The sequence below is a fragment of the Notolabrus celidotus genome, chromosome 8, assembly GCF_009762535.1.
Source record: "Notolabrus celidotus isolate fNotCel1 chromosome 8, fNotCel1.pri, whole genome shotgun sequence".
NCBI lineage: Eukaryota > Metazoa > Chordata > Actinopteri > Labriformes > Labridae > Notolabrus > Notolabrus celidotus.
In genome coordinates, this window is record NC_048279.1 from 11,314,531 (window position 1) to 11,336,267 (window position 21,737).

Genomic DNA, 21,737 nt, shown 5'->3' on the forward strand with positions numbered 1-21,737 from the left:
AACATTTGTACAGCAAAATCAAATTCAGGCTATTAGCATGGAGTCAGTGAGAATTAACCAAAACATTTGTAGTACAATATGCAGCCCATTTTCACAAGACAGTGTCTATTCAACTGTGGAATCGCGAACCCCCAGCTTTCAGTCCTGGCATCTTTGCTCTGAAATTTTATAAACTATGTCTTTGAAGGGGTGATACTACTGCCTTAAGGCTTTGATTATAACTTCTTCTTGCTGATCTAAATAGTGTTTGTGAGCCGCTGCACGTTGTTGCCATGACACTCGCTGGCTCCTGTTCATCTCCTTGCTTCTATCTTTAGGCAGCCTTTTTAAGTGTGAGCTAAATAGAGAAAGTGTGTGGGTGAGAGAGAGAAAAAGGGGTGGGAGAGTAACAGAGAGGGGAAGAGAGAGATGCTCCCTTTGTATGTGCACTTTTGTGTGGTGGCCCTCCCCTGGGGATGGAAACGTGGACTCACAGCACTGGAAATGTCTAGTGTCTGTTTGAATGGCTTTCATTTGTAGTTCATTTGCAGAAGACTGAAATACTGGGACTTGTGACTGTGTTTTGAGCATGGAGGTAGCATATTCATGTTAATTCATACACTGTTAACGCACATTATGACATAACATGGTAAAGCAGCTGTTTAGCAGTCACGTGGATGAAGGGAACGCCACCATTTAGTCTGTGTTTTGCAGTTTTATTTCTGGTAAGTCATGCATTGTTTATTTGCAATGGATCTCATGTCAGGATTGGATCTGCTGTTTGAAATACAGTGCAGTGTGTGTTACAGCCTTCCTATTAGGATGACTGCTGGAGCCTTGAGGCCGCAGGCAGGGAGAAAGCATTCTCACTGCAGTGGATTAGCTGCTAATGCTGACGCCTCTCTTCTCCCTTTCATTTAAATGGATTTCTCCCCCAGTCACTGCCCTCTCCTCTCCTCTCCTCTCCTCTCCTCTCCTCTCCTCTCCTCTCCTCTCCTCTCCTCTCCTCTCCTCTCCTCTCCTCTCCTCTCCTCTCCTCTCCTCTCCTGTCCTCTCCTGTCCTGTCCTGTCCTCTCTTTACTATTCATCTCCTCTCTATAAAAAGTAGCTATACCAAGTCCTATGCAGATAAGAGGACAGTTCCCTGTGTGTTACTAATGCTGCGCCCGAAGCTCTGCTGTCAACTTGTCAGAAAAGGGGGACTGTCTTATTAAGGGCTTCGTGCAGATTAAGAGTTTCCACAGAAATCTTATATGATTAAGTTTGGGCTAACCTAGGTCTGTGTGGTCATAATCATATTATGCAATGCTATCTATTTATTATTAACGCATGAGTCAGCAGGCAGCGGCCCGTTGGCCTGTTAGATGGGCAGTGATGAAAAGGGACAAATTTGGGTTGAACAACTACTTATGTTTGGAGCACCAGTTCTCATATGTTAATTTAACCACATGCACATAAATTCTGTTTATACTTGCCTCCTAGAACTCAACTTCTGTTGTACATCATTTTCAAAACATATACACACATTTCAAATGCTCTCCTGGATTCAGAATTCATCTGTCAGGGTGTATGAGTCATTGCATTGACAGCAACAATGTTTGGTAAGAAATGAATAGCGCGGGCTGGTGATATCTCTGTCAAACACACTGTGAATGTGTGACATTTTTTTTCACATTGAGTTTATTTTAAAACCTTATGAGGCAAACCATGAGAATGGGTCTTAAAATAACTGCTTATATGTACAGTCTGCACAAGGCAACCTAGAATCTTTTATCAGTGTTAATTCAACATTGTTTCCACCCTTAGGCACAGGCACGTATCCACTGTGTCTTTCTGCAGCCACTAGCTAATGCTGTTTTTTAAGAATGCAGTGGCTCTGATAAGTAGCAGTGCCGCCGACTGAATCTGAGCAGGTGGTTGTGTCACAGCATCCCTAGGCTGTGTCTTCCAAAGAATGGTTTCTGCCTGTCAGGTGTGTGCATGTCTGTTGTTATTGTTGTTGTTACATGCATAAGCGTGCGACTCCATGCTTATGTGGTGTGTGCATGTGTGTGTGTGTGTGTGTGTGTGTGTGTGTGTGTGTGTGTGCGCTAGCAGGAGCGACAGATAGGCTCAGGGCCCTTCTCTTATATAACTGTCGAGAGGGTTTCCTGTGCTCCCTGCGAAAAAAACATTTCCACTTTTACTTCAGAGGGCTGCATGTTCCTGGGGACAGTAGGAGCAGTGCTCTGTGTTAATTCTCGTACTCACTGGTGTATCCTGTTTTGCAGCATCTCCACATCACATGGAGTATCTTGTCAGAGCATGCATGCCCTTGCATGTACAGATTTGTGTGTGTGCTTTTTTGGAGCACATTCGTTTCGAACCTTACCAGGACTAGTACCTTTATCCCACTATTATCTCTTTCACTATGTTATCCTGCCAACACAGTGGGACAGAGGGGGTATATTGGTGAATAATTACAGTTATGACAGAACATATAAGTAGTGCTTTTTTTATCATAGGTCTATTTAAGGCCTGTGGCACTGCTCATTATCTAGCATCAGTTGTGTCATTTGCAATAGTTTTCCAGGCTGCTAAGGTGACTTTATCCACAGTCATCAGCTTCTGTTTGTGTTACTGTCTTTGAATTCATACCTATTAGACAGCTCTATGTTGGATTGAATATATTTTGGTCTTAAGTCAACACAGAAGAATGACACCTTGAATTTAGTAATATGATAATCACTTATTATCAGGCAATGGCATCAGAGACACGCAGACTGAAATATGATATGATAGCCTTTCACAGTGATCGTGGAACTGTTTGTAGTTTACGTATTAATCCCACTGATATCTTTCATTTTTTGTTTCAACATTTTACTAGTAACACAGCAACAATAGTTGCATAGAACTGAATATGTCGTATATCTCATCTGATCATACATCTTATCTCACCCTTCTATGCCACCCTCAGGCTAAAACGCTCATCATAGGATATTCTAATGATCTGATTTGCTGATTGCACTGTGCAGCACCAGTTTATAATGTTATGATTTAATAATCTTTTATAAAGAAAAGTGATAATGATTTAACATTAGGTACATTAAAAATGAATATTCCCTCGAGCATAAATTGGCCTTTGCCATACTCAGTGCAATTATACGCATGGTCAACTCTTATGCAAGCTAAGCAAAGTTCAACAAATGTAAGCAACAGTGACGTGGGGAAAAACACAGGAAACTTACCAGGGAAGTATTTACACCCATGTTTACAGGACATTAGTCAGATCTTCTTAGAGGTTGTCATCTTGCTGCTTCGTCAAAGTACAGGCTAATGTCTGCTGGCTGTTTTGGAGATTATGAGTGTTTTGCATCCTCGGTCTGTGTTTTTTAGAATTAAAACTCACTTAATTGAGCATTTTCCCTAAGTAATGTATTCATTTGTCATTAAATACATATTGTTGCCCAATGAACATGCTGGTACTAAAAAAAAGAGAGAGAGGAACAACCATTTCTGCAGGTCAGCAAAATCCTCACCTCAGTTGGATGATTATCAGAACACTGTTGCTATTGCTGCTATTGTTGTTTAATGTACATATGTATGCATGCACCAACGGAGCTGCGCTCCTAATTTCATTGTATGCAAGTCATGCAATGACAATAAAGGCATGATATTCTATTCTATTCTATTCTATGAAGAAGAGGCAGAACCTTGATTGAATCATTTGACCGATCTGCCATGTTCAACTATGTTGTTATTAAGCCCCTCAGACTTATGAAAAGGCATTGCTCGTAACTGTAGTATTCACTGCTATTTACAGAAATGTGTATGACCTTAGATGCAATCTTGTGAGAATGACATTGATCATTTATGTGATTAATGGTTAATAATCAGATATTTGGGCTTTTTTGACATTAGTTTAGTTCTTTAGGAAACAGTATTTTTGTAAATTTTAAACTAGACAACAGCTTGTTCCTCCACAATGTTCATTTGAGTATTTGCATCCTGAAAAGAATACCTAGCCTTAGCTTTGGTCACTTTGTCCCTGCCCTAAAACAATGAGACAGAAGCTAAGTGCCTGTACAGTGTTCTGCTAGTTAGAATACATCCTGCAGGCCACTGTGAGAGATTGGTCCTATTTTTCTGGCAGCTGCCACTTCCTGTATACATTATTTAACTTTACTATTCTGCCTCTGACCTCTCCAGCCCCCTGCTACACCACATGAGGCGTCAGAGTAAACCCTCCCTCACATACACGTATTATGCAACTCCTTTGCTCCTTGTATTTCTTCCTCATTCCCCGCTACCTTCCGCACCCCCCCCCCCCTTTATATCTGACCTCAGAGCTGGTCATACCTCCCTCCATCACTCCTATCTCTCTTTTCTCCTCTCCTCAGATCAAGTTTTCCTTCCCCCACTGTTTTCTTGTTTCGTTACCACACCTTGTCTCCCCCTCTTTACTCCATCCTCGTCCTCCCTCCAGGCGTGTAAAAACACCTGCTTCCTGTGACCTGTCACATGCATTCATGTCCTTATGTGGGCCCATGCCTGTGCACAACATATATTAGATAATATACTTTTTAGTGGTTGTTTTATAGGACATCATTATATCAGTGTATCATGTTGAGATTGAGAAGTGTGTGATGGAAGAAAAATGGCCTATCAACGAGAATTATGCTGCCGAGAAACACAGATTGCAAAACAACTCTGCACCCAAATATCATTTGACTGCAGAGTTTTGCATTTCAATCCGATGCTCTGCTTTTGAACTCTCGTGGTGTGGAAGCACTGTGAATGTAAAATGATTTTAGCTCTGAGGACAGGTGGAGCTGTGGATTTTCTTACACCAATTTATTCCCCTATTACAGTAAGTTTCATCTGTATGTAGTGGGCACGACGGCTGATTAGAGTAAGTATGCTGTTATAGCCAAACCCATCTTTATACTTTTTTCTCAGATGATGTGATCAGCCTCGCTGTAAATGTTACATTGAAAATCTAAAGAAGCATTTGTCTGCTTCCCAAAAGACACAGTTAAAATATCACAAAACACTGCATGCAAATGTAGCAGCCGGATAACTCAGGAAGGATGGGATGGAACTACGGCTCTTGCCTCCCAGTGTTTTTGGCCGCAGGTGGCTGACAGTGCTCTGATGAATGCTGACACTAGCAAGCACGATAAGTACACTCACAACCAGTGCAGTAGCAGTACAGTAAAGCAGTGGTGGCTTAGGCAGCCAACCAAATCTCAGCTTCGGTCATTTGATGTTATCCCAAACCCCACAGCTGGCTCTCAAATGACCAATCTTTGGGCTTTGTTTAAGTACACACAGGCACCGGTGGTGAACAGTCACAAAAATAAAAAACTGTCTGTGTTTTCAGCAGTGTTCCTTAATGCTTTCTTTTTGTTGCAGTTTGTGTAATGCTACAATATAGTCTTTGGGGAGCTTGTTACAGTGGCAGACGCACTGTTTCCCTCTGTTGTAAATTTACAGACATTTCAAACTTACCAAACAGCCTCTAAAGAGAAAAGGAGAAAGAAAGAAAGAGAGCTTCAGGGATTTCAGTTTGCATTTTTTCCCCTTGCAATTAAGTGTGTTTTGTACCCTTCAGTGATAAGTCCCAAGTTACATGTAAAGCAAGCTACATATGTGTAAAATGAAATTGAGCCCACTGGTTGGAGATTAAAGCAGTCAAATAAAGAAAAAAATATTAATTACATTAGAAGAGGCAAATTAATGATACAGCAAAAGCTAAGATATGATTTGATTTTACAATATATAATCTTTTGAGAATAAGAATTATTGACTCTCATGCCTAAAGTGAGATGAATACAATCCATTCTCATCTTCTTTATGAAGTGACAGCCAGCAGTAGCAGCAGCCAAGCTAACTTTGGTATTGTCACTGAAACAGAGGAGAACAGCTAGCCCGGCTCTGTTCTAAAGAAAAAAATAGTTTGTCTGTGGTTTTATTGTTATTTGAATTTTTAATGTGAATAGAGGGAGGGCTTGTGAAATGTAGATCTCTTATTTTCAATTTTTAATGTCACGGTGAACCAACGTTCTCTAGGCAAATAAAATGCATTCGTCAGAGGAACACAGAAATGATAAACATTTCCTTTTACACAGAGTGAAAAGCAGGTGAAACGTGTATTAGATAAGCTTCATATTTTGTGCTTCTCCTTCTGCAGGCTTCTGCTCAAAGAGCTGTTTTTATTCCACATGAGACTTTATATTCCCTAAATTCTGTCATTGTTTATAGAGAGACTCTGTGTCTCTTCTTTCCTGCTAGAACTTCACAGAGTTACACAGACTCACTGGGGGCTGACTAGAGAACTCAGTTACAGGGTAAATTCAGCTTGTTCTACAGTGTCCACAGCACACAGACATTGCATTGGTCTGTCATTTAATAACAATCCTTTTTTTCCCTCTGGTCCCACAGCTATGGCATGAATAAGCAGGAAAATTTCTCCTGAAGCCATTCGGTCAAGAAGTGTTATGATATCACTTGTGCTGTCTTTAACCCAGTTTTCTCCACCCTACTTGGCATGACCAACCTCTTTAATCTCATCTATCTCAAACTATTTCTTACAATTCTCGATGCTCTGACCCACTGACTCGCCTAACAGCCAAATTGAGCTGAACGAATAAACAGCTGATGTCTGAACAATGGTGACAAAACTGTGTTCAGGAAAAGTCCAGCAATTTATTTTTAGGCCGCTTTGTGGCTGAAAGGCTTGGGAGGAAGCAGGAAGCCAGTGTGGTTGTCGTGGGGTTGGGAGGGGAACAAAAGAATTGGAGCAGACTGAAGGGGAAATGGGCGTGGTGGGCTTTGCCGTCCATTAGCCAAATACCTACTGACCACAAAGAGTCATTTTCTTGGTCGAAAACTACAAATCTTTAGTAGAAATTCAAAGACAATCTGCAGAAAGAAAAGAGCTGTAGGAATGTTTTACCCAGAAGCATACTGAGTTTAAGGAATTGGATTCTTCCATTTATTGCTGGTGCTTGACAACTTATCGCATACTTTTTTTTTTTTTTTAATGTTATATTTTTTGGCCTTTTTGCCTTTAATTTATAGGACAGCTGAAGAGAGACAGGAAATGTGGGGAGTAGAGAGTTGGGGAAGACATGCAGGAAGTGGTCGACTGGCCGGGAATCAAACCGGCCACCCCTGCGACGAGGACTGTAGCCTCTGTATGTGGGGCGTTTAGACCCGCTAGGCCACAAGTGCCCCAACTTATTGCATACTTAAAAATATTTGTTATTTTGTTATGTTTAACCCTTTTTTATCCAAAAATGAGAGGTACAAACATGTTCCTTATACATTTCTCATTATGGTTTTGACAAATGATGCCAATATTGTAGGAGATGACCACTCTCAAAAGTAGCAGAGCTTCCTGTTCGCATCCCACCAGGATTCTTCCACCCATTTTTTGTAGCTGTGCCTCTGAAGCTTATATTATGGAGTTATTACACTGATGAAACAGTATAATTACGCCATGCTTTTCTCTGCAACATTACATCAACCTTGTGAAAGGAAGGTGTCAGGGATGTGCTTTGTGCTCACATCTCTTTGTGATTTTCATTGACAGGATCTTGAGGCACACTCAAGCTTTGGAAAGAATCCAGTTTGATGACATTAGATCAGCCTCTGTTATTTGCTGATGTCATTATCTTCTCCCTTTGGCTTAATTGGACCGTGACATCCGATGTGCACTGGAGTAGCTCTCTCACGAGAGAAATGTCCCAATCAAGTGTGGAGTGAGCAGCTGCTTCTGTTGGAGAGGTTCAGGGTCATTCTGACATGAGAGGGTGAAGGGTGAGATCATGAGATTGAGAATGTCAGTTTGATGCATTGGCTACAGTGATAGACATTAGATCACAGCCTAATGAAGAGGGAGTGCACTGCCACAACACAGAGATATGAAAAAATTATAATGACCTTGTCCAGCCCAAAACTTGTTGTGAGCTCAGAGGAGCCGCTTGCAGATAGACAAGATTTGAAATACAAAGAGCCCTAATGAGCCTTAATCTCTAAGAGATCATTAGAGATAGGTTCTCCATTAATGCAGTTTGCCCATGGATATTGAGGGGTTTATTTATCACCGCGATTACTTGTCCTCTCCGCACTGGCTCCAGCAGTTTCAATTTAAAGCTGCGGGACAATGATACATCATTAAGTGCAGCTGGAGTAATACAAATAGATTTATGTAGGGTGATATCACATATGAAGTGTGTATCTTCAAAGCTTTTTAAAAACAAATCCTCTTGTTGTATCACTCGTTTTCCCGCATTTCTACGGGAAATTTTGTCTCTTCATACTCAGAAGACTAACCCTGGAATTTAAGCACCTTGATCTGTATCCCATCCTATTATTACTAAACTTTGCAATAAGCTTATTCACACATCCTGCTGTAAATATTAAAATATCTTAGGCCATGGTTTTACATATTTTGGTGTTTCAAAGGCTAATATGTGGAATCACTTTGGGATTGCTATTGTATATTACTGAACATGGGCTGTATGGGCTGCAACAACAAGAGTGCTTGTTTTTTTTCTACACATCAATTAGCCATAGTGTTTTACAAAATTATGAAAAGGTTCCCCACTTTGTTCAAAAAGTTAATGTGGTCCTTTCAACACTAGGAACTTTCCCCAGGAACTAGGGACCTTTTTGAGCAACTCTGTGTTTTCTGTAGCAGGAATCAGGTTCTAAATTAAGTTCTGGAGTAGTTTATATATGCCTTGAGTGCCTACTCAGAGGGTAGTATACTTTCCAAAGGCCCAGGAACTTTTGGGGGACAAGGCCTGCAACGTTTAACATTTCTGATTGGTAGAGTACCTGCAGCGTTTTTATTTTACAGGTTGCCCACAATAACATTACATTTGAAAAGCAATGTCCCAAAACTATAACAGCTGATGAAAGCCATGAGCCGTTTCTGAGATTGCTGGAAACTGTGAAAAATGCAGACTTTGAGCAAGAATTTTTGTCAAACTCCAGTAATTTGTATGTCATATTTGATTATATTATGTTCTTGTATTTTCAGAGATTTAAGCTTTACAAATTGGTTGGAGTAAAAAATATACAGATCCAAAGATGTACATTCAACGGTTTAATCCAAAAGCAGCCTCAAAAATTCAACAAAACATTGGCATCAGTCAAACATCAATCCCTTACAATAATTGCAGAGCTAAAAATGAATCACTTCTCATGGATGAACTTAATCAGCGCTTGTTATGCATGTAATCCACGTACAGTAACTTCAAATTAAGTCCCTGTCAGCACGTGACTCTACTGTGGAGGATATTCTTTTTATATTATTTTACAATCTCTCCCTCTCCTTTGTATATGTATGAGTATATTAGCATTGGTGTCCGTGCAGATTTAGACTTTCAGATGTGACCTTTGTTGTCTAAATGTCAGGGAGATTGGAGAGGGAGCCCACAGAGGTAGGGCAGGCTTATGTAATCTGCTCACACTGCATTTCACACACACACATGAAATCACACAAGCACAGAGGAGGAAAAAGAGGCCTGTTTTAGGATGGCTGTCATGTCTCAGCTGTGATGCTCTCCATATCTCACACTGAAAGCCTGGCTTTCAGGAGAAATGGCTTTTATCAGCATGTATGTGCAGAAAGTGCCCTGGAAATTATTTATGTCTTTAAAAATACTGATACAGTGCACTCTTTTTGTGTTATACTGTTCAACTTATTCTAGGGTTTTTTGATCCTTCCCAAGGCTCTGAGCTGAATGTGAAAACAGAACGTAGTTTGAAGAGGGCTTGTGTGGATGTCAGTGTGCGTGTGTGCGTGTGTGCGTGTGTGTGTGTGTGTCTGTGTGTGTGTGTGTGTATGTGTGTGTGTGCGTGCGCATGCGCATGCGCATGCGAATGCGAATGCATGTGGTTGGTTTGGGACTGAACCAATTCTGCTGTATAAATTCATTCATAATCATGTTTTTCTCTTTCCAAAATTTGAGATGGTAGCTCCAGGACAAGTGCTGCAGCCCAGAATGCACTCCTGTGAAATACAATGTTCATCTAAAGTATCACTGAGAATAGAGAAGCCAGAGCAATGCCTTGCACACCAAAAGCAAAAAATATGCTTCAGTTGGGACCGGAGTCATTTTGCACTGTCACTCACTTAACAAAACTTCATCTAAAACTGTGTCATGAATAGCAAGTACTCACCTCCTGTAGGTTTAAGTGGTGGCTTGCTCCGTTGGAGAATTCCAGCTGTAGCTGGCATGCATTCACAGCATTACAGTTGACTCCAACTGCAATTAACAGCAAAAAGTGTTTCCAAACATCCAGCGTCCTAAATCATGTTCCAAACAATCACATTTTTACATAACATTTAAGCCTGCATCTTGGTTTATCTATGTTGTCATGGTTTTAAAAGCTTGCCAAACTAGCTGTGAGTGTATTGTGTATATTGGAATCCTTATATCGATGTGTAAATGTGATCTTATTGGAGTCGTGTTGTATGAGGTACTTGTCAGTAGTAAGTAAATTAGCCACAGTAGATGCCGGTTAGCTCTGCCCCTTTGTTGATAAAGCAGCCAGATAACTGTATCAGGCTACCAACCGGCACAGCAGGGCCAGCTCTACCATGTCATTTTTCTAATTTAATAACCTCTAACCAAAACACATTTCTCAGTGTAAGTGTACGCTCTATTGGGCAAATATACAGCCTTACTTTGCCGCCATTTGTTTTTTGTGAGTGAGTGGTTCCAATAGAGACAATGACATGCCATTTACTGTGGACACAAGTGGACACCGTGTATTAGCTTGAGTTTACAGAGGAAGAGGAAGAACAAGGCTCAACGGACCAAATGAAAGAGGGGAGAAGCTGGTGTGCTAACTGGAGAGCAGAAGAGACTCCAAGTTACCTGATGGTGCAGCTGTACAAACTCTTAGCCCATGCCAACGAAATGAGAGAGCAACAACTGTCACCAGTGAGACATGGTAACAACAGCATCTCAGGTCCTTTCTGAAATCAGAGGAAACCATGCCTGCATACAGCTGCAGTCTGCAGCACTCACCATCCAGAGTTCCCTGCCTTACTGAACTCTGATCTTTTACCAACTGTCTTACATTTTCAGAAGTTAAATCAGAAAACCAGGAAAGATGAATGGAAGTATTTCTTTAGAGTATTCGGCTTTTATTGTTTTTTAACCCATGATCCACACGGCTTGTAAATCACAAACACTACAGCCTTTACTACCTTACAATGATAATGCTCACCATTTATTGTTTAAAATTACCCCAGCTGAGATTCACTTTTATTTATGTAGCACCTCTCATACAAATCCAATCAAATGAGGTGTGCACTTGCACCGAGAATAGTATTTTGGTTGGAGTTTGTTGAAATTAGCTAAATTACGTGGTGGAGCTGACCTCGTCTGCAGTTGTTGAAAGCCTACTTTCTGTTCCCGGTCAGCTGCTTTCTCCACAAAGGGCCGAGCTGACTGACATCCCCTTTGGCTAATATACCAACAGCTGACAAGTACCTCATACAATCTCGCTTACAAACTATCCCTTTAAGTAGATGAATCTTCAGTGTCTGTGTAGGTAGTGCGGAATATTTAAATGGATTCAAATAGTGGAACATTTTGAGGTTGATTACAGTCTCTGCCCTCTATGTTACTGTAGCCTATGAATGCACTTTGTTCATATCATTTTTAAAGTTTAAAATAAGATTCAGGAACAAATATATTGGTTGTAACAATTTGAGTCGATTTTTGAATGTATGTTAGGCTCAGGAAATTGTTTCAGTGTTACAGTTGTTTCTTTAGTAGAGTATGTGTTTATCATAATGGCTCTCTGAGCTTGGGGCGTCTCATGACCTGGAAATGAGATTCACTAAGTATTGGGCAAACCTCTGTGCCTCTGAAAATAATTTCCTGTTCCAGAAATTACAGCATATTTTGTTTAGTTTAAAGGACTGCAGACGGACACCGCCTCCACTTGAGGTTTGGAGCTGTGCCTGTTGTTTTTTTTGTTTTTGTACCTTAATTTGTTCAGGGTTTTCTGAGCCTGTGCTTTATTTCAGATTATTTCCTGTTCCACATGTACACAATCACATCTGTTCATCAGCAGGTGTGGTCTCCATTTGATCTAAGTGACACTGAGCAGCAGCAGCAGCAGCAGCAGTGCTTTCTAAGGTTAACCAGGTTGCTCAAATTCACACCAGTAATGCTAATAGGAATGATGCACTAGCTCTCTCCCTCTCTCTACCAAACCAGCCTGCCCACCCACCTGAACTGCTAAATATAACATTTTTCTACAAAGGGTTTTCCAGGGTTTCATGTGTGCTTTTGTCTTTACACCAGCATTTACATTTAAGATGAGAAACTAAATACATACACAAAATACTTAAAATGCACATTATGGTATGGTCTCATACATCAAACACAACATCTGTTTATACATTTAAAGGAGAGATTTACTGAATTTACAATACAAAATCAGTTTACAAACCACAGGTAGCTACCCCTCTGTAGTAACAGATCTAAGTCATCCATCAGGGCTATCAGGCCTGAAGAATTAAGCCTGATGATGTCATTATACGATGATGTCATTATAGCAATGATGTATACTTTTTTATATTCATCTGCTTTAAACAGGGATTGGACATTAAATGATGGGGTTATCAACCAGAAGTAATGGTCTGATGAGTATTATCTGTTAAATTCTACTTTATAAAATGAACTTCTTATTACTGCTGATCAATCTTACAGTAAGTTTTACATTTTTGCACATGGAAATGTTCTTTTATGAATATAATGTATTACAGTAATAATTTAAACCAAAAATGTAATGAAAATAAAAGGGAGACCCTGATGTGTTGATAAAATCCCTCTGCCTTGTTATGGCTATTTGAAAATGTATTAAATGAATAATGTAGAATCAAACCAATAGTAAGGATCATAACAATGTTGATAATAATATTTCAGATTTAAACCATTTAAAGATTTGAAGGAAATCCTCTTTCAACCCTCTTGATCACAAAGATACTTTTGAATGCTTTTAAAGCACCTTGAAGTTACTGCTGCTTGCATCAGTTGTTTGTTTGTTGCACCGGTGTTTCTGAAGAGTGTAAATGTGGTTGATTATCAGATCAACCGGGCACACTGTATTTGATTGATCCCTAGCCACGGACAAAGTGGCAGGAGAGGCTGACATTATGCCAATAAAATTATAAGATGGTGATCACTTTGAGGAACGTTCTCGTGACATTTATTCTCCCTCATCACGGACTGTTAATGATAAATGATAAATCACCAGGGCACTGTAATATTTTTAGCCGGGTGGGAGATGAATGAGGTTATGATTCTGGCCACAGTGGTCGATGTAGTCAGCGAGGGGCTGACTGTGCCCCTCCCCCGACTGTAGGTGATGGCTGAAGCCGGTAGTCTGGCAGCGGAGCGCTGATCAGTATTAATGCAGGACCGCCTCTCAGCCTCACAGCCGATCTCTCTGCGGTCCCCACTCACCGGAAGGCAGCTCGGCAGCTGCGGACAGCCTGCGCACAGCCTCTCTCTTGTTTGCTTTGAGAATCTATTGGCCTGAGAGACGCTCGGTTTAGGGGAAGAGGCGAAACACCGGCAGGTGTTGACTAGCGGGGAGAAATCGCGGTGCAGACTGATGACGATGATGATGGTGAGGATGATGCATCTCTTCCCGTGCCTTTATGAATTACATCGCGTAGTGTGAAGAGGCGTAGGGGCATCTTTTTTTTTAATTTCTTGCCTATCTGTAATGGTGGATTGCTCGGTGGCTTTGAGACTACGTGTCTTGACGGGGGAGCTGGATACCAGCCGTCACTGAGAGCGCAGCTCAGCATCGGCCCGCAGCGCTGCGCCATGGCCTTGGATGTCCAGACTTGCGCGGTGTTTACGGTGATCGCGGTTCTGGTGCTTGTGAACGTGCTGTTGATGTTCATCCTCGGTACACGTTAATGGATCTGCGCTTGGGGCCCGGTTCGCAGCGCACCACGCTTTCTCACAGGACAGGAGAGAAAGGCAGTGCGCGTTGGTCGAGAGCGGGGACACCCGGCGCTCCATCACGGCTACGCGTTGAAATGAATGACGTTGGTACAACATAATGTATTTCTGTTACCCCCTCCCCAATCCTTCGTTATGTCTTGTGTCCTCTCACCGTTTGTGGTAGCTAGTGTTGTCTGGTGGTGGTGGTAGTTGTGCGGATACAGATCTGTGATGCTCTTACCTTTTCTGTGGTGACTGGAAAATCATATCCCCCGCATATAAACATGTACCCCCCCCCCCCCCCCCCCCCCCCCTACGTCGACCCCCCCTCTCTCCTCCATGTTGTATATTGTGGATTGTGCGCATGGAATTGGGTCTTAAATAATGAGATATAGATTAAAAAAAAATCTGATGGTCTTTTCTTAACAGCATCTACTGCTGCTGCTGCGTCAGGACTTGTTTTCCTAATGTGATTCACTGTAGCCACATCCACAATATGGCAGCTAATAGCAGAGCAGGGGTCTCTCCTCTGAAGTAAAAGAGATATTTGTAGCAAATAGCTGTGCTAGTGAGAGGTTTGTGCTGCTAATCACAGACTCTGGAGGACCGTTTGTAATCTCAGCTGAGCAGTAACCAATAGCAGGCAGGGTTAGGCCTAATAAAGGAGGGCCTCCGTCACTCCAGGTTTCCCCCATTTTAGATGCAGCTAAACTCAGCTCCCATTTCACAGCCCACAATATTCACATTTTTACCTTTGGTAACATTCCAATAAGCTACATGTAGCTGTATCCAGAATGTTATCACACCTGGCCAATAAATAGTTACTAATAAAAATGTATATGTGCATAAATCTGACCGATAAAATGTCTTCCAGGTAAAAAAGAGATGTCAGATAGAGATAAAAAAATCCTATACCCTTTTTCCTCCACATGCAAGTGGTAAAATCTAATAAAGGGTTTCAGGCAGGTGTCATGAATGTTGAATGAGTGTCAGAAATAGATATGCTAAAAGCCTATCCCTGAGCTGTCCATGGCAGTCCTATTAATAGGGACGGTAGGCTGGCTAGGTTTTTAAGATACTATGTGCTCTCACACACTCAAGGCTAAGTGCTGTATGTTTTTTAGATAAGTGGTAAATGTTGTACTGTAGGCAATGTTTTATGAACACAGATGCATCTATCACATGTGGTGCCATGTGGCCTGGTGTTTTCATCACTGTGGTAAAGAGCATAAACATCTTACAGCAGGGACCCCATAGGACTGTAAACAGAGCATCATAATACTGTACCACTGCAGTGGTGATGGCTCAGTTGGCCATCAGCGATTACACAGCGCTACGTACAGATGTGTGTTCACATGTGAGCATGAGAGCCTGTCATGTTGCTTGTGTGTGCGAGATAGTCTTGGTAGCTGTTATCTGTAGATCCTCTTAGAATTTGAGGCATGCACACATCCAGAGTGTTCACACATTTGTAATCCCCCCAGGGCCGGTCTTCTAATAGAGTTCTGTTAAATGCTGTGCAGTCAGAAGTGTCAATGTGCGGATGGTGTGTGCAAGCGAGACGGCAGCGTGTGAGAGGATGTGTGTGTATTTCTCACTGGTTTTAGGCAGAGCATCTTTGATTGGCTCCCAGACTCAGGGTATAAGTGTATTACATAACAGGGTTGGCAGACACAGGGAGGACGGACCGCGAGACTCACTCAGTGCGTCGGAAAGAGAAGCCTCTTTCTGGAATACAGCACCTTGTTACTCGACATCACAAGCTCAGCTCATGCGGAGGACCATCACCTCGACCCCATCCGACAGAGATTTATTTATCATGATTGTATGAACCGGACTTCTCCATGCATACACTCTCTGAGCAGTTACATGCCACAAACATGGTAAGGCTGGCTAAGAGGCGTGTGTGTGAGAGTGTGAGTGTTTGCTCAGGGATGCTGTAGGTGCTTTGGTGCAGATGTGCTTTAGCTAGAGATAGAGGAGGATGTTGGAATGCAGTGGAGCTGCCAGTGCAGTGAATGCTGATGTGTTGTGCTGCAAAGATGATATAAGGGGATATAAGGGAGTGAATTGCTTTTCTGTTACTTCAGATTTCTTTGTCAGTCTTCCTGTCTGAGATTGAATGGGACACAGAGAGCGTTGTCTATAAGTCCACATACAGGAAAAGATTTCCCTGCATTCATTTGCATTGACCCAAATACAGGTTCTGCGGTTTACAGCAGCTGTTTGTCCTGTGATCTTTGATGTTGTAACTGCAGTGTAACTAAAATGATGACATAGGTCATTACAGCTGGTACACACACAGGTGATGATGAGCACTGTGGCAAGACTTCTCTGTGTTTACTCTGTGCCTTTTGATCAAGCTAGGTGTGAGGGTGAGCCAAGGCAGGAATGGGAAGATTGATTATGTAATGCCTTTAATTTATTCAAGCATGTAGAAGGGGGGAAAAGGATGCAATATATTGGAGAGGGCAGTGCTGATCTCATCAGGGAGATGGAGGGATGAGGGGGAAGGAGGAAAGTGAGCAGGGTGGAACACTGGCTGTGAATGGATCTCTATCTGTCTCTCTCCCTTGCTCTTTCTGTCTGTTGCCTATATTACAGCAGATTGATGGGGACTGGAGAGATTGTGCTTGGAGTGAATGGTGCTGAAAATGGAGTGGCGCTGGAGGGGGGACTGGAGGGTGTGTGAGCGGGGTGTGAGGGGGGGTGCAGGATTAGGAAGAGCAGACATTACGGTGAAGAAGCAAGCTAGACTGACCTCAGTGCCAATGCTCATCTGTTCTGTGGGAGCTGTTGCAGGCAGAGGTCCGGATGTCAGATGGTGACGGTCAAGTTGAACTGACTGGCTATTTTCTGACTACAAATTTGTCTTGTAAATATTGTGAATCCCTTTTTCCTGAATGAAGAAGTAACAAATCTTTCTTAGTAGTATTCATTGTTGCTGTTTCCATGGTAGTGTGACATGTTTTTACATGACTTCTCCCGTTTTCATGGCGTGGAGAGCTTTGAGATACATGCTCAAGCTATTGTTATCCCAGCTCCCAGCCCCTTGTGATACCTGATTGAATCAACCTACTCAGCGATATCTTTGATCAAAAATCTGGATGCAAGGGCCTACATCATGTCCCTCTGCTTTTACACTGACACTGACACGATGTCTGTGTATCCTCTGATATGATTGGTTCCTCCTTCTGAGATCCAATAACAGAGTGCTCATTCAGCGGCCACTCTGTGTGTGTTTGCTCACACATGCACCTAAATTTGGAAATATTCCGGTGCCTCCTGAAGTGTCCTTGCCTCTTCCCATCATCTTGTCAATACCGGTGAAGCATCCTCATCTGTCGCCATGACGACGGCTGTTCTTTCCCTTCCAGGCACGGGCGTCCCTCCCCTGTGCTCACTCCTCTGCCCAGATTGGCTTCTATCCCCCGTAGCTGTCTCAGTCAGCCATCAGGGAGGTAGGCTTGTCTACAGGTTGAAGGGGCAACATAGCTGCTGAGTCTGAGAGCTTAGATCCTCACAGGGGGTTTGGTTGAATATAAACAACACGCACACACACCACACACACACTGCTGCTGTTTCTACAAACACACTGCATCAGCATAAGGTGGAACAGCATTTTTGCGCTAAAGTGATGAGGTGCATTTTAAATGGTTGAAGGGGTTTCACTTTCTGAAAGCTCAAGCAATCTTTAGGGATTACTGAAATAATTTAGGTGGCTAAATTTAGGATATCACAGTAGATCAACATTATAATGCAAAAGTCTCAATGCAAGTACAGACTTAATTTAATGTCCATCCATGTGACATCCCTGTCTCCAGGCCTTTGATAACTCCTTACCTAGAGTCTAAGCAGCTCCTGTCAGGCTTGGTTAGCGCTGGCTGCTCTGCCCACAGCCCCAGGGACTGGATGCATGGTTAGCTCTGGACTGGAGACTGCTGATGAGCACTACCTTGGAGGGAGCAATTGGAACAAACATAAGGAGCTGTGCCATAGGAGCATACATGGTTTTCAATGTATAAGAAGTTAAAAAGTGTGGCTGCACGTGTGAGTGCCTCTCTGTGGGTTTGTGCGTGCCTCAGCACAACAAAGCCAGGTCCTCTGTGTGATGGATGGTGAAGCTGTTTGGTAGATGGATGATGTCAGACTCTGGTCTCTCTCAGGAACATTGTCCGCTGTTTTCTGTCCTTTAATGAGAACAACCTTTAGCCTCCCCCAATCCCTTAAAGAATACTGATCACCTGACAGGCCTCCATGCCCCTGCAGATGACGCCTAATGCAAGCATTTGAAGTAACACCTTCCTCATGTAAATGTACCCTCTTATAAAACGTCAACATTTATTTCCAGTGTCGCATAATGTCCGCATTATTTATTCATGATGCTAAAATCAATAGAAAATGTTTGATGAGTCATGCTTCCATGCTCTGTCAAAGGCTGTGCTGCAGATTAAATAACAAGCTCTGGTGACAGCACGAAGGAAAAGAGATTATCCCTTCACATTTGTTTGCTCCTCAGCATTTATATTACATTAACACATGTAATTATTCTAATGTCATAATGGGCCAATTACAGTCCCTGTGTGGAGACTGGTGTTGTGTTTATGAATACTGTGTTGTTTTCCTCCTAATGGCTTTGCTTTTTTTGTGTTGTTGTATCTTGTTGTGCTGTGCTGTGTTCTGTGTCAGCTATTGTGTTGCTGTATTTGCAATCCCTAAGCTGCTAGTGGGCCCTGGCTTTTGAGGGTGTGTATTTGCATCTATTAGTAATCTGAGTGGGTTTAGCAACAAGGATTCTCACAAATTGAAGTCTAAATAAGGATGAGTACTGAATTAAATCCTTTTCAAATTTAATTTATGTGCTGTTTAAGATCAGGTGGACCCACATTTATGTGTTGATGTCTGCAGTGTTGTTCATGCTGTGTCTGTAGTGTCTCCACGGCAGAAGTTATGTTTATGATATTAAAGCATAAGATATCGCCTGTTTCTCCCTCCCATTTCCCTAGTTGATAAGTGGAGGTTCAATCGTCAACGCTGAGGCGGTATGGGACCATGTGACCATGGCGGACCGGGAGTTGGCGTTTAAGGCCGGTGACGTCATCAAGGTGCTGGACGCCTCCAACAAAGACTGGTGGTGGGGCCAGATTGATGAGGAGGAAGGATGGTTCCCTGCCAGCTTTGTACGGGTGAGTTAGCTGCTGCCATGGCTGGCCAGTGACCATAGACACAACACACACCCACTCACACACAAAAAAGGAGGCACATGAACATATGCACACAAGCTGCTGAAGACAAAGAGGAAGGTGCACAAAATCTCTGTCACATAATAAAAAAAGAGGCACAGAAACACATCAATATGCCTGTTCAACACACAGACACACGCAGTTTAATAACACTGTGTTTTAATAATACATAACAGTGAAGAGATGAGGGAACAGCTAGCTAAGTGCCTTTATCCAGTGTTCAGGGACAATGCCACAGAGATGCTGATGAGCCCCTTTTTCAGTTTGGCATACCTCTAACTGTTACCCTTGAATTCCACTTAAATTTCCAATGTCCTCACCTCACATTGTGATTATATAATCTCACCCACATCTGAGCTGGACTAAAGCTAACACACAAGTCTGCGGCGTTTGATTAGCTTATTATCAAGAAGACTGAACAAGCGAGTGAGAATGGTTGTCGTAGGCAGAGGCTTTCCACAGCAGAGCACCCCCCCCCCCCTCCCTCCCTCCCCTCCCCCACTGACACTCCTCATAGCCATTTCCACCTGTCCACCCTTCCATATTCACTCCTGAGAGGGCAGGGCAGACAGGCTGACTGACTGTCCACCAAAAAGTATCTTTCTGTTCTGTCATTCTCTCTCTCCAAGGTGGAACCCCACCCTCCTCAGCCCCAAACAAAACAGGTTTTCTATATCAACCCCATAGCAACTCCACGGTTCCAAAACACCACGTCAAAGGTGCGTTTTCCCAGCTTCATCCAACCCATCCAGCCTGCCCGCCCACCCGCCCGCTCCAGTCTGTCCACACAGCGTGCCCTCGACATTACCAGACATTAACGTTCCCATGACGTTATCACATCATCTTTAACGGGGTCGATGGAGAGGAAGAACTGATGAGTCAAAAGTAAAACTATGATAAAAGTCCTTTGAAGGCCTGCACTCAAATTCTATAGAGATTATAAACAGAAGTAGATTGAATTTTGGAGACACAATTCCTGTCAACATTCTTTATTATTTCTTATATCAAAGGTGACAATTTTCTTCAGCACTCTATTTACTATTGACTCTGACTATTTCTCAGTCTTATAGCTGCGCTAGTAGTTCTCGTCTGCAGTCAGTGCTCTACCACCCGTCACTCTGCTTGTCTGTGGCGCTGCATTTCTCATCTTGTGTTTGGCATTCTACCCGTCGGTTCTTTGATGTTCTCTTGGCAAACTGTGTGTCATCAGGTGTTGGCTGCTGGACATCTGAAACCACGCTCACTTGGCCCTTTCTATGAACAAGAGTGAAATACACAATGTTCTGTGAAAGGATATGTGTGTGTGTTTGTGTGTGTGTGAGTGCATGCAGGTGTGAGGAACTTGTGAGGCTGTGTGTGTGTGCGTGTGTGCGTGTGTGTGCGTGTGTGTGTGTGTGTGTGTGTGTGTGTGTGTGTGTGTGTGTGTGTGTGTTGGTGAGTGCATGCAGGTGTGAGAAACTTATGAGGTTGTGTGTGTGTGTGTGTGTGTGTGTGTGTGTGTGTGTGTGTGTGTGTGTGTATGCATGCATAGGATGTGCAGGGTGGGACTTTTTTGGTAGATATTAGGCTCTGACTATCCTCAGGGTACTGGTCTTAGAAAGATGTTTTTATTCTAAGACCAACAGTCTTACGTACTGTCCCTCTAAATGAAGCTATCTGTGTGTGAGATGGGTGTTTATGTATGTGGAGTGTGTTTGCAGTAAACTCGCGAGAAGTGATTTGCACCACTTTAAAGGTGAATATTTTGTGATAAGACTGCCTAAAAGTATGTTTACCAACACTTTTTTTAATAAGAGTTATGCACTTTAACTTATCTGAGCACACCTCTTATTAAAATGCATGTGTGTGGCTCTGTGTGTGTGTGCGAATGTGTTTGAACTCAGCTGTGGGTGAATCAAGAGGATGGGGGAGCGGAGCCAGCAGAAGGGACCAGCGAGGTGCAGAACGGGCACCTGGATCCGACCAATGACTGCCTGTGTCTGGGCTCACCCCTCCAGAACCGAGACCAGATGAGAGCCAACGTCATCAATGAGATCATGAGCACAGAGAGACACTACATCAAACACCTCAAGGACATCTGTGAGGTACAAAACACGTGTGCACATCCATCAAAACACACATATATACGCACATCTTTCCAACACTAACACCTAAAATATAATATGAAAGATATATGGAAATTAATGAGTAAGCTGAACGTGTATGAGAGGAAGCAGCCCTTTTGATGCTACACAATTCTTAACACTCCCACATTCACACTTTTTCATCAAGGCATATTTTCTTCTGTTGATCTAAAAACACTCCAAAAATAATCTTTTTCTTTGATGTAAAAATACAATTTGTCTGTTGCACACAGTAGTGGCAGCTGCCATACTTAGGCTGATTTAGCCCAGATAAAAATTTTTATCATACTATGAATCATGCTGAGGTGGCAAGCTAAAATTCACACCTAATACAAATAAACAAAAAGCTTCGCAATTGGCTATATTTTAAGGATTGTAAGCCTTATATTAGTACTCAAACATGGTCTAAGATTTTT

At 42.4% G+C, this 21,737-nt stretch overlaps 1 protein-coding gene across 4 annotated transcripts in view; it reads left to right on the top strand.

The window, feature by feature from the left end:
• Positions 1–21,737, top strand: part of LOC117817065 (rho guanine nucleotide exchange factor 9) — a 44,379-nt gene that overhangs the window by 7,317 nt on the left and 15,325 nt on the right. For 2 of the 4 annotated variants that reach the window (XM_034689546.1, XM_034689545.1), the window contains 2 exons: positions 18,962–19,141; positions 21,082–21,282. In XM_034689546.1, coding sequence (XP_034545437.1) covers positions 18,962–19,141; positions 21,082–21,282 — 381 coding nt within the window. Of the gene's footprint in view, positions 1–13,354; positions 14,060–18,961; positions 19,142–21,081; positions 21,283–21,737 lie in introns of those variants that run through there. The other 2 variants (XM_034689549.1, XM_034689547.1) reach the window with 2 other exon arrangements.